This window comes from Anomaloglossus baeobatrachus, chromosome 6, assembly GCF_048569485.1.
Source record: "Anomaloglossus baeobatrachus isolate aAnoBae1 chromosome 6, aAnoBae1.hap1, whole genome shotgun sequence".
Lineage (NCBI taxonomy): Eukaryota > Metazoa > Chordata > Amphibia > Anura > Aromobatidae > Anomaloglossus > Anomaloglossus baeobatrachus.
The window spans coordinates 89,346,167-89,360,520 of record NC_134358.1 but is presented as its reverse complement, the minus strand read 5'-3'; the positions used below and the strand labels follow the sequence as shown (position 1 = coordinate 89,360,520).

General features: G+C 37.1%; 1 protein-coding gene across 8 annotated transcripts in view; it reads right to left on the bottom strand.

Annotated features, from left to right (window-relative positions):
- RUNX1T1 (RUNX1 partner transcriptional co-repressor 1) overlaps nucleotides 1–14,354 on the bottom strand; it is a 220,292-nt gene that overhangs the window by 18,662 nt on the left and 187,276 nt on the right. For 6 of the 8 annotated variants that reach the window (XM_075353092.1, XM_075353091.1, XM_075353095.1 and 3 more), the window contains exons 6-9: nucleotides 13,137–13,387; nucleotides 12,425–12,510; nucleotides 9,858–10,062; nucleotides 1,806–1,874 (exon numbers count right to left, since the gene is read on the bottom strand). In XM_075353092.1, coding sequence (XP_075209207.1) covers nucleotides 1,806–1,874; nucleotides 9,858–10,062; nucleotides 12,425–12,510; nucleotides 13,137–13,387 — 611 coding nt within the window. The remainder of the gene's footprint in view (nucleotides 1–1,805; nucleotides 1,875–9,857; nucleotides 10,063–12,424; nucleotides 12,511–13,136; nucleotides 13,388–14,354) is intronic. The other 2 variants (XM_075353097.1, XM_075353098.1) reach the window with 2 other exon arrangements.

Below are 14,354 nucleotides of genomic sequence, written 5' to 3'. Positions count from 1 at the left end.
ATAGAATTTAATCTGAAAATGAAAAGGCTGGAATTATAAAATATATTTTCTATGTCAACTACCGAAGATATTAATATTCCCACACACCATTAGCAAAACATCAGAATAGTTTTTTGTTTTTTTTTTAATTTCTCCTCAAATTTAAAATTAGAAAATTAAAACTATAAATAGAATTTAGAATTTAGGATAAATATTTAGAATTTAGGATAGAATTTAATCTGAAAATGAAAACAATGGAATTATAAAATATATTTTCTTTGTCAACTACTGAAGAAATTAATATTCCCACGCACCATTAGCAAAACATCAGAACATGTTTTTTTAATTTCTCCTCAAATTTAAAATTAGAAAATACAACTATATGTAGAATTTAGGATAAATATTTAGAATTTAGTTTTAAAATGAAATTTGGAATTATAAAAATATTTTCTTTATCATTGTGAAATATTTTTTATTTTTATTTGTGCAATTAAACCAAAAATGTAATTTGTATTTTTTTTTTTTTAAAAATGTTTTGAACGTGGTGGAGGCTTGGGGTTCTTAATATGAAATCTGTGAATAATGCAACCTGGGCCTAATTTACTTTGAATATTCAAGGTGAATTAAAATTCTATCTAAGTGGCAATACAGGACAATAATTTTTGCTTACGATCAAAGCTACAGCTTGACTAATTGTATATGCTAATCAGGCAATTTATATTTAAATTATGCATTCCTATTCTAGTCCCACAGGCACGCACAGATCTGCACAGAGAATTGATAGGATGCTCACAAGGTGCTTGCATATTTATTACCAAATGCAAACAAAGCTTGCTTTACTGAAAAAGAAAAATCTATAGAATGTGGTTTCCGTAGTCATTTAATACGATTGTTATCATTTTTTTAAATTAAATGATTGATGCAACGCAAATATAACAATCAATGCAAATTCAAAAGTGGAATACCTACTTTTTTTGTATTGTTTTATGTTTTAAAGCACAGTAGACCTAATTTATTTTTTTTTTTATTAAATACAGAAAAAAACTGGTTTTAATATATTTTCTTTAAAGTTAATTTTATCTTCATGGGATAATACAGCCCAAAAAAAATAAGAAATAATTTTAAATAAATGAAAATGTAAAAAAAATCAAACAGGTTTTAATATATTTTCTTTAAAGTAAACTTTGTTTTCTGAGGATAATACAGCCCAAAAAATAATAAGAAATAATTTAAAATAAATGAAAATTTATAAAACAAACAAAATAGGTTTTAATTTTTTTTTTCTAAACCCATTTTGTTGTCTGGGTGGTTAAAAAACAAAAAAAATAAATAAAGCAAAGTACTGTAGGAGTTTGAAATGCTAAGAAAAATGTATCTAATTAATAAAAATAGCAGAAATAATATTAAAAAAAATAATCATATTATTATATTTTTATTTAAAAAAACAAATGCTGAGTCCAATAGTAAAAAATAAGAAAATAAGGTACAAAGAGCACACATTTTGCCTATTAATTCAATAGAAACTTCATTCACCATTTCAAATGTGTTCCCGAAACATTACAGACTCATCTTGACAATGCAGCCTAATGGGACCATGCATAGTAATGACACAGCCAACATAAAAGATCAACAGTATCTCCTGGGGTTGAAGATTTTCTACAAAGGAATTCCGCAGTAACCCATATTATAATTTTGAGCAGTTATTAAGGATTATTGCAATTTTGCTCTGTTACTAATCAGTCTGTTTTTCGATTCCTCACATCAGTGCATTAACAACTGCACACATCTGCCAGAACACTAGGTCTGTGTTTTTAAACAATCCTTACCAGCTTTCTTCCAAATTTCCTCTGGCACGTATCCAGAAGCGGGCCTGTGAAGGAATTCCCGATGCGATTCTGCAGAGGAGGAAGAGAGAGAGAGAAAAAAAAAAGAACACATTGAGAGTATTGCTCATTTGTTAGTACTTGAGACTGACAGTAAAGCCCACTCTGATATCACGCTGCAAGTATTGTCTACTGTACACAAAAATCTCATTGTCACAGCTGTTTCATGCCTTCTGTAGGAATGTCGACAGCATAACACCATGACATTCTCTGACAGATTGCAAATATTCCAAAGAAATTATTGCAAATGGAATTTTCGACAGCGAGCAGCACTGACTGAGCTGTGTGTGAGCACAGGCTCATAAATATCAGCGTCAAGCTTGGCCGGCTTAAGAATGAGGACAATCTTTTATTTTATGCAAGGCCCAAAGCAAGTATTAAAGGAGTTGTCTGGCCTAAAATGGCAAGTCTGCAGTCACTCTATGTGAGTGCAGACTTGTGAATCCTCTATTACATGCATGGTGAGCTGCCAGGATCCTCCAGTGTCAGAGATATGCATTCTGCAGACCACAATCAGACTAGACTTTTTCTGGCACGTTCAATGCATATGTATTTCAAGAGGCCAGAAACTGTCTAGTCAGAATGTGGTCGGTAGTGTGTATATCACATACTTGCGGCCACATGACCGATATCAGAGGATCCTCACAGTGCACAGTGCATGCAATATGAGGTTTCACAAGTCTTGTTGATTTAAACCGACCAACCCCTTTTTAAATGGGTGGTCCAACATACAAAGTAATTTTCATCCTAAACCCCTATCTATTTAATGCAATAATCTAAACTATTCTCTAATATACTTTCAGTAAAAATTCCCTATTGTTCCCTAACTACACTATCTAACTGGGTTTTCTTTTTTTTTACTACTTAATTTTAAGCTGACGCTTCATTTGAGAAATTCACTCCATCCTAGAATACTCAAATGAAGCATCATCAAGGGGCAGAGGCTGCAATCACCGTTGCAGCCCCTGTGCCAAAAGAAAAGTGTCTGCTTGTTTCAGGCACTGGGCTAGTGGCAAAGCACTGTGCATTGTATGATGTGCACAATAACAGCACACTCTCTGTTGCTGGCTCAGATTAGTACTAACAGGTTGGCACCAAGAAAGAGCACACCATTCGTGTGTGTTCGAAGATTACCCAGCATGCAGAGACCAACACTGTCCTCTCAAGTCAAACAAGCATCACTGATGACTCTTCATTTCTGGGAGGGGGCAGAGGCTGTGACCATGACCACGGCCTCGGCCCCCTGATGACGCTTTATTTGAGTAAACCAACATGCACTGGGATTCTCGAACAAAGCATCATCAGACAGGAAGTAGTGGGAACAGAATAAAACCAGTTAGTGTAGTTAGGAAAATATATACTTTAAATAAAATATATTAGAGAATGGTTTAGATTATTACATTAAGATACAAGTAAAATATATCTTTGTACCGTGTTAGCCAGTAGAGATAAAAAAATTGTTTAAAAGAACAGAGAGTCCTCAGTGGTTGATACCTTTTAATGGCTAACTGAAAAGCTTGCAATTATTACCATCTTTTCAGTTAGCCATTAAAAGGTATCAACCACTGAGGACTCTCTGTTCTTTTAAACAATTTTTTTACATTAAGATAGGGATTTAGAATGAACATTACATTATATGGACCACCCCTTTAACTGCTTAAATACATCTAAAATAAAGAAATATTGCAAATTGCCCTGTTTTTCCCACAGTAACAGACTACAAGCAAGCCATACATAGTTTGATCCTGCAGACACATTGCTGGCCATCTGTCTCCTATTTCTTGTAACATGAGTATGTAGGTTAGCAAGAAACAGGGGACAGATAGAAGGGCTTATGATGGCAGGATCAGACTACACATAATTTGTTTGTAGTCTGTCACCATGGAAACACAAAACCGTGCAAAGGAAACACATAGGTTTGTATTTGAGCTGAAGACATAAAATGGCAATATAGTCATCTGTTAGGAAAGCTGATAACATTTATTGATATTATGATATTTAAAGAGTAATTGTCTCGAAGCCCCATCAATCACTCAAACACTGTGCAGAAGTGCTCAGCTTCCCCGTGATTACAGCAGAGTAGGAACTCCATAGACTTTCTGCTGAGCTTGAACTCAGTCTTGTACATCAAGTAGGGTTTGTTATATATGTATCTTATATATAAATATTTATATAATATAAAAAAAATCAAAAAGATACAAAAATATTTTAAAAAATTATGTCAGGTGAAATTTGCCCCCTGAGAAACACACAAAAAAATAAATCCCACCTTCAGCAGATCAAAGTACAAAAATCTGCCTGCTTTCATGCCACCGTCATAGCACACAGGTGACATCATGAATGAGTTTGGAGTCACAATATTTTGGCACTGTAGGTAGGGTGCTCTGAATTTAGGATGTGTATATCAATGAAGGGTTTCACCTCAAACTGCTCTTCCTTGAGAATGAAAACGAAATGTTGTAACCATAGAAATATTTCAGAGTAAAGCGCGAACTCTTCCAAGAACAGATTAGCCAAGCTGCTGAACAGCTGTGAAAAATATATGACAAAACTATGTGGTATTACAAATTAGCCACTAAAAATACTTTGTTGTGATTTTCATCAGACTCAAATTATATCTGATTATTTGCAGTGTTATTCTATCTGGGAGCCTGCTAGCCAAAATACTGGAGAAAGTCATATTTTCTCATTAACAAGGAGATAAGGGGGTGACATGGGACTGCCTCAGACGTCCAAAGATAGTTACAAGGAAAACAGAGCAATTTGTAAGGATTTGAGTTTATGGGCATATGTCTCACAATGATATATAAAAATATCTCCGTAATAGAGATGCCAGATGGGAGTCTACTTGATTGAACCCAAAGTAAACTCTTCAATGGCAGTGCTGTGCAATATATTGTTATTGGGTAAATTGAGTAATGGGGGTTATTGAGGAGAGTATTGTGGTCACCCACTACCCATAGACAGTAACATTTCCCTCAAAAAATGATGCCCTTATGTCTGTCTGTAAACATTTTAGCTACATTTTAGCAATGGTCTATTGGTGTTTATCAGTTAACGATCAATTTCGTAAATAGTAAGAATTTCATTTTCTCTCTGACTAAACTGTGATTGGTTAGGTTGTGGAGCCCAATGAAATTGTACTAGACCATTGTCCGAGACATGTACCTGTTTAGCTCACAAGTCTGGTTTACATTGATAGGGTACAATATATATAATGTCTAATTTTTCATTGTGGCCAAAAATGAAGTCAAGCTGGTTGGTTACGTCACAAATAATGGTCAAAACCTCTACCAAACAAACATACTTGGCCGAGCATGCACTGGTCCTTTACAGTGAGAAGAAAGTATGCTGCTGAACCATAAGATCGGCAGTAGAAAATCAACATGTCCAATCCTTATTTTGCTCTGAGTCAGGATATACGCATGAGATGGTTTACTGGTCCCACCGTAATGCTCCCCCACACTCAATAGCTGTCAGCCAAATGATAGTTCGGCCGATCATTCAACCAACAGCTATCTCTGAGAGAACATTTGCCAAGACTCCTCCTGCAGCAACTTATTACCTGAAGAACAAAAACATTTGCAATCGAAAATCCAATTGTGCTGGATCCTTCCCTTCACCGACAACATCTATCGGGAGAGGATCAGGGGCCATTATACACATTAGACTGTCAACTGTTCCCAAACATATTGGCAGGTTCAGACAACATTAATTTGATGTGTTTGAGAACCAAAAGGTTTCTTTGTTAAGGGGGGGGAGTCCTTAAGAAAATTCAGAATGATATATCAAGATTATAGATGAGCAAACCCGAACTGTTTGTATCAAACATAGACTTTAAAAAAAAATCTGTGTCTGAGTTTGGGTGCGTATGCTAACCACTCGATCGAGCATCGGGGTGCTCGGATATGCTCAATCCAACCTGCGCCGCATGCAGTCTCTGAATGGCTTTCAATAAGAGTAAAAACAATGTTTTTGGGTCCAAAAAAATACACCCTCTGTTCCCTAGAAATGCTCTGCTTATGGCTGGCTGTATGTGGTTGGAGATTCAAACTGCCCAATCAGTGACTTCAAATGGGGTTTGGGCTCTGAGATTAAGTTCAGGTCAAGTCTGGATCCGGAATACAACTTTATCTAAAGTCCTGCAGAACCTGGAGAACCCAAACTTCAACGGGTCCACTCCACTCTGAGTAAGATTTACTGTAGCTAGCCACAATTTCAGTCTTCAAAAATGATCTAACAGTGTCAATTTCTTTTGAAACAAATATGGTCCATGTGGAAGTAATTATATTTTTCTGGCTTCTGAAAGGACCCTCACATTTTGGGGTATTCAGGGTGTGATATTTTTTAGATTATTCAGGAGATATTCTGAGATGTATCAAAAGATCTATTGGCACAGTATCAAAGTCGTTTCAAGAAAATGATGGATCCAAATCCACATCACAAGTAGCATCAAAATAGCCAAACGAGTATAACAACATAAAAACGAAATAAAAGAGTGGCCAGAACGAATCAAATTGAGATTGTTGAAGGAGATATTTTTCTCTGCTCCCATTGAAACCAATTGAATGTAACGGCTAATAAAATATAACTTTACTTTGTATTCAGTTACGCAGCAGATGTTAGTACAACGTGAAATGTCTCAAGGCCAGAGAAAATACGGAGATTCTGAATCTATATTTTGTGAATGTGACTAACAGCTTCGTAATGTTTGACATTAAGTTTATGGCTCACTGGCCCTTTAAATCATAAATCATACACTAATAAAATGTAACACAGCCTCTACAAAATGATGGAATCTAACAGCAAGCAACACATGGGCAAAGCTTTGGCGACTGAGGAAATCGTATAGACAATAAAAAACAGGTATTTATTTTGGCACAAATCACTTGCTGTAAAATCCCTAGAAAAACAAAATGTCCTGCACTATTGATTATTTTATAGTTTGTGGAAAAACACATACGCCGCACCTTATTTAACCTAAAGTTTAAGGAAAATCATAAAAAATGTGGGTAATTTTATTTTGTACAATTCTCTAAGTGATGTTTGAGAATCCAGATACGGCAGCAATGGAATAATCCGCGATGTACAATTTCAAGTCTTTTATGAGGAGATGAAGTGGATGTTCTCCAAATATCATGATTCAAAGAAATGATATGTTTGGAAATAAAGCAGAAGAGGATAGATGGTTTGCTTGTGTTCATGTCTCCACAACGTGTTCATACTAGATTGATATATTTGAATGGCGCGGCCCAAAACGGAACTTAAAGCCAAAGTACGGGCAATAAAACAAGGAATGGTAAAAAAAAAATATCAGAGATGACTTGGATTTTTTGGCAGATTTTAGGATATGTAATCCAAGGCTAACAGAAAAAGAATATTAGGATTACAAAAAGGTTAACATATGTGTATCATGTATTATCCAGATGCAAATACACTTGTATAAATCAACTATTGACTCCCATTGTAAAAAATATTATATCATACGGTATAGTTTTTTCTTTACATAACTACCAGGATTTTCCTATATAAACTAAAGCCAGTGCTATACTGGCGCTATCATGCTGATTCTATATATACCCTTAAGGGCGCTTTACACGCTGCTACATCGCTAGCGATGTCGCTAGCGATCGCACCCGTCTTCATCGTTTGTGCGTCACGGGCAAATCACTGCCCGTGGTGAACAATATCACTAATACGCATCACACATACTTAACTTCCTAGCGATGTCGCTGTGGTTGCAGAACAACCTCTTTTTTAAGGGGGAAGTTTGTGCGCCATCACAGCGACGTCACACAGCGGCTCGCCAATAAAATCGGAGGGGTGGAGACCAGCCGCATTAATGACACGCCCACTTCGTTGCCGGAGGATGCAGGAACGCTGTTGTTCATTGTTCCCGGGGTGTCACACATAACGATGTGTGCTGCCTCAGGAACGATGAACAACCTGCGTCCAGCACCAGCAACGATATTTTGGAAATGAACGACGTGTCAACAATCAACAATTAGGTGAGTATTTTTGATCGTTAGCGGACGCTCGTAGGTGTCACACGCAACGACGTCACTAACGAGGCCGGATGTGCATCACGAATTCCTTGACTCCAATGATATCTCGTTAGCGATGTCATTGTGTGTAAAGCTGCCTTCAGTTGTGAGATTGGATGTATACCTTCTGAAATACTGGCAAGTAAAGTTTGTGAAATTCACTGTTATTTGATTGATAGGTACTGCAGAATATCTAATAGGTGGGTTGGGTTTTGCCAGTTATTCTCGCCCCTGTTTGCTGCCTGTCCTTCCTCCCCGCTGTCCTTCCTCCCCTTGTAATAACAGAGACAGGAGGGGAAAGGAAGGACAAGAGGCAGGCAGACATGGGTGGGAATAATTAGCAAAACCCGGCCCACCTATTAGATATTTTGTAGCTGCTATCAATCACACCACAGCTCTCTGTGTACATTGTCTATTGAGAGTGAGCTGCTTAACAGCGGAGGTAGTTTGTTCGGACAACTTGGCATGAGGCAGCTAGTCACAGCAATCATAATATCTTAGTGATAAAGCCTTCACTGTAAGTAAATAACAGCACACAGCCTAGTAAATTACGCATCTCTGAAATATGTGTTTCAACCCCTATCTACTGCTGTATTCAAATTACATAGCAAAAACCTGCTGACAGATTCCCTTTAGGTGTCAAGTCAAAGTTTTCTGCATCAAGATATTTTTTTGAATTATGGCATGGTTATTAGTTGTGTGTTATGGTAGAAAAAGCTATACATGTAGTTATGGTAAGGTATACCAAATAAGTGCTATATAGTCACCCTTTTGGCTTAGGTTTAGGTGATATACATTTCTGGTCACATTTAAGATGCACATCAGAAGAATTTTCCTAAATATATATTGCAATAATTGTCGTGTCAAAACACAGTAAGAAAAATTCTATATCTACAAAACTACTGGAGAAGTTTAAATTATCAACAGGGTATAACAGACTGTATTATAGAATGGATACCATTTCTAGACTACAGGTTGCTGTAAATTGCATCATGTGTCCCATTGTTGGACGTAGACCATAAGATAAACTGTGACAAGGTTGTCAACAGTCTGTAAATTTCAGGACTGAAGGTACAAGCTGTATATTTTTTTCAAGCATATACATACCCCCCTCCCCCCAAAAAAACACTGACACCCCATCCATAGTACCATTGTGAATGTAGACTATATTCCTATTTATTTACAGCTCAGTATAGAATATTGTCACTTTATAATTGAAGATGATGAGGATGGGGATAATGGTCAATTTCCATTAAAGGGAATCTTCCACCAAAATTATGCAATGTAGGCTGAGGACAGCATGCTGCAAGGGTTACAAAAGTAAAAACATCTGTGTTTCTCTTACCTGGGTCCAACTATTGTTTACTTATACTAAAGGGTTTATTGCTCTGTTATTAACATTGGTGTGACTATTCTGCACTTGCAGACCAGTTTGCCATGCCCCTTGCTGTGATTGACACTTCACAGGCAATGCACAATCTCTATTGAGAGCCTGGTGTGGGCAGGGACAGCTTCCAGCTCTGCTACACTCAATTGTGAGATAAAGATAGAACGGCTGCACACAGTGATCTAAAATGGTTCCTTTCAGAATCTCTTTGCCTACAACATGCTGCTTTCAGATGAAGTATGGTAGCAAAAACCTGGTTACATATTCCCTTTAACTACTTTGTGTCAACTGATGTGCCTTGGGCACATGTATTTTTTTAAACTAGTGGACCATGAAGTTACCCTACATGTCCTTCATTAGCCAAGTTAGACAGTCTTCAATTCTACAATGGTTCATAGCAATGGATTCATGATTTTACAAAATATATACAAGATATGATATTTTACATATATAAAACCATCAACAAAGAAATTACTTTTCACATAAATAGGTAAAGAGAGAATGGTCATTTAAGAACCTTAGGACAAAAAGTCCAAGGACCCATCAATGGTTGCGCTAATATACCTATGGGGACAGGATCTGGATTCACAGGGCTCTGTTGTCTGGAATGGCTGGTGCTGCTGCTACTGCTACCTTTTTTTAAATCCTCCGCATCACTGTACCGCCTGATCCAGTAATTAAGCTCCTCCCGATCCGCTTCCTGACACCGCCGGAGCACAGTGAGGGATCGTCTTGTTTTTTCAACCATATCCATTATGCAGTTTAACAGCTGTTAGGAAAAAGATAAAAAAACTTATATACCACTGTCTTAAAAGAGCCACGCCAAATACATATAGGTAAATATTAGACACATATTGTTTGCATGAACCAATCTGAGAACTATATCTCATGGTTCCCATTTTAATTTTTCTTTTGTGACAGCATAAAAGAGCCATGGCTCAAAAAAAGGCACAAGATCTGCCTGTGAACATGTAACATTCATTAAGCCTAGCTTCCGAACACTTGGAAAGTACTTTCATCTGCCATCTGTGATGATGGTAGAGTTATTCGTTTTAAATATATTATGACTTGGTAATCTCGCATACTTGAAATCTGCATAGAGCTGATCCAAACTGCAATGGAAATGTACGCCATTATTTAGCTCTCGACGACAGTACGTGAAGACAATGTACGAGGCATAAAGATGATATATTGTAAATGAGTTAGGCAAGTGAAGCATAACGGAGGAAAAAAAATTAATTCAGGCAGCTACTATACTGAAACATTGTCGAAACAGAATAACACCCTACAGAGGAAGCTGGGCACAAATCTATTTATTCTATTTTAAATGTGGCATATAATTTTTCCATCATTCAAATCCTGTTTTTTTTTTTTTTAATCTGGTGATGTATAAATTGTTGTCTTAGATCAATGTTTATCAAGATTTGTAAGTTTAATACCACCTACTCAAAAAATAATAAATTACACCCCCAAAAATCGGATTGTAAGTATTCCCGTTGGAGTAAGGATGACCATACACTTTAGATGGCTGTCATCGAAACGATGCTTCGGTTGATCCTTTGGCCGACAGCCATCTCAGCTGATACTCCCATACACAGGAACACTTAAGAAAGCCGGCAACTGTCATGTAGGCAATGGCTTATCTCAATGCGATCTGCAGTCCAAAATTGGACATGTGTGATTGACAACGCTCCACACCATCAGTCGGTCAGCGCCCCCTTACATAGTCAACTGCTGGCCAAACTTGTCCATAACAGGCTCAGATGAAATCTGTCTAATGAGTATTTACATGAAAGAGAGACTTGGCACTCATGAGTGCCATGTCTTTCTTTCATACCATACCAAGGGTTTAGATCCTACTTGGGCACCACAAACAGAAGTGCTGTGGTCATTTTTCATGAGTATTAACAGACCACAAGTTGACTACCTAGGTTCTTGATTGTTTGCTGTGGAGACCCATTTTAAAAGTTGGTTAATTAAAGTCAGGGCCATCATCAGGGCAGTATAGGTGAAACTATAATCAAGGACCCATACCTCACCTGTCTGCTGAGGTTACCACCTGGGAATTATACAGTTAAATGGTGGCTCAGTGGTTTAAATCCCACCAAGGACAGCATCTGCAAGGCGCTTGTATGTTCTCCCCGTGTTTGCGTGGGTTTCCTCCTAGTACTCCGGTTTCCTCCCACACTCCAAAGACATACAGATAGGGACTCTAGATTGTGAGCCCCAATGGGGACAGTGTTGCCAATGTTTGTAAAGCACTGTGGAATCAATAGCGCTATATAAATGAATAAATATTATTATTATTATTATTATTATCCATAATAATAATAATAATAAAAAAACTTAATACAATGTAAATCCAAAAGGTTCACAGGCTACAATTAGTCTTCTGTCCTCCTTTTGAGGTCTATAAATACATAAGTCTAAAAATGTTATTAACAAGGACCTGTCACCTTGTCAAAAGTGGCCAGTTTTTGCTCTTATCTCATTTCTGCTACTCTCCTCAAAGTGCATTTATTTTTTAAACTATACTAGTGATATGAACCTCTGCATGTAGGGTGCCCGAATTTGTATGGTCTTTACAAATTGGAGGATTCCCTTAGAACTCTCTGGGGGGGTGTCTTTGGGCTGTTCTGCCTAATTATGCTGTGTGCAATGCCCTAGCGTGAAAACCTAAAAGACAAACAAAGAACAAATAGAATATTTAGCCAAGCAACAAGAATGAAGACCAAAAACTGACCCCTTCTGACTTAGTGACAGGACTTCTTCAATAGTCATATTATTCGCTTTTTTTATTCCCTTGGGTTCTACAAAAACCTTATAATCTTTTTGCTTTTTCATGATGACCATGTGATTGCCCTAATTCGTTCACCCGTCTACATAATGAGATACAAGAAAAAGGAAATGTAGGAAGAAGAATTTGGGGAAAGCGGAATTCTAGCCCTTTGGGGCCCAGGTATTTCTTCCTCGGTTAGTGGACATACTTCAGAATCAATTCAATAAAGATATATCATTTTATAAAATAAAAACCATAAAAAACAAAATATTTTTTATATCCACTATAAATTCTTTTTCATCTATGGCCCCAGCATCTCCTATATCGTACAGAAACATAGCAAGGTTCTTACATGATCAAGGTGCTTCCATTCTTCTGCCCACTCTCTGTCTGTTAGCCTGTGGTCTATCATTTCTTCTTGACGTGCTCCATGCAACCCTAGACAAAGCAGATGTAAAGTCTCATGTAACACTAATTAACACCCTTCTGAAAAATGGATTAAGTCTTTCAACAATAGCCTTAAGGAGTTGCTTTTTTTTACTAATTGGTGGAGAGTTAATATAATTGTCCCAGTAAAGAAAAAAAAAGAAAAGAATCACTTGAGAATAAATAAATTCTGTAAAAGTCATAAGGACAATAAAATAACATACTACTCGATAGAGACAATAGAAACACGGAATGTAAAAAATAGAATGTATTGAATTCCGAACTGTCGAGCAATTGATGCCCACCATGGTCTCTGTAGTCACATCCCCACTGCCATCAATAAATCTGATTTCAAGTGTAGGAGATAAGCGGCTCTAGTTTGGCTGTCAGGTCTTCAGTGGGAGTTCCAAGTGTTTAATTACCACTTTCACTGCAGAAAGCAACTGGCTGTTATTTCAAGTGATTTTCTCCTACACCTAAATCAATAGCAAATGTGATTTATTGACTTAGATTTTGCATTTTTAATATTACAACACTTTGTATTAAAACAATGACCATTATGAATATAATCAAGATAATATTCTCCACAAAGCTATGCTAACAAGGGAGAAATACAAAAAGATCTCCAATTCTCTTACCCATAGGCCTGTTTCTGTCCCTGAGGTCCCTGTGGTTAGGGTGTCTGTACGAGTCCCTGTAGTGGTGGGCAATTGCCATGTCATCCAAACGATAATGCTGAGGTGGTGGTGGGGTAGGGTGAGGCAGACCATTGGGTTGATAGGACAAGCCATTATTTGGACTGTACCGCTGGCCGGGGCTTATAGTGCATGGCCGCTTGCTTGGATGCTCTGAGTGCAAAGGCTCTCTGTCAAAGCCATTTTCTTTGGTTCTGAAAAGAAAATATGTGTAATGTACTACAAATGTAATCTAAATGTGTATTTTATTGATCTTACGTAGGCTTGGGTAGGTCATTTCTCATGCCCAACTGCTTCTCACCTACATACATAGTCAACCACAAGCAACGTCTCAAAAGGATTCGGAGAAAAGTTATCATAAGAAAAGCTAAATCCTGTAATATAGAACTTTTCTTTTTTTTTTCTACAGGTTTAATAACCCCCAGATTTCCTCTACACTAAGCTGGAAAAAGAAGTAAACAAAACCTGTGATGTAGAACAAATTATTAGTCTTGCTGGGAATCGAGTCTAATAGTGAGATAAATACTATGAGTTCTTTGCAACCATGACATGTCATGGACAAATTACTCAGTTGTGTTTTCCACTCACGTGTCAGGATTTTTTTTTTCACTCTTTCTGTGACTGATGGCTCCCAGTGTTATTATTGAAACAGATTGATCTTTTTAATGAGCCAGTTTAATAGACTCCAAAATCTCACCGTGGCTGCTCATCCGTGTTAGACCATATGCACCAAGAAAACATTCAGTAAAACATAAAGCTTCACTGTCAGACTGCTGAAACCTTAATAAACCTCAATCTACAATTCTGCATAAAAATGCACCGAATGGCAACGTATATCAAAAGCAACAACACAATAGCGTCGTAGATAGAAATATGTTTTCGGCTCGTTGCATGGTAGACACTATATTTTTTCAACCTACTAAGCCCTCCAGATGGAAATAGTTCTGCTAGCAAGTGTAATGAGGGTAATGCTAGGTTCTTGACAATAGAAATACATATTTTTTTTTTATGGAGGTGACACATTAGCATTTCCCTGTATACTAATATATACTAAATCCTTTCAACTCCTTTAGCAGTTCCAATAATGTCATCTGCCACATTTGTCTTGGATAGAAGGCAAGTACCGCTATGGAAAAGAATGGATGTGCCCATATTACCATA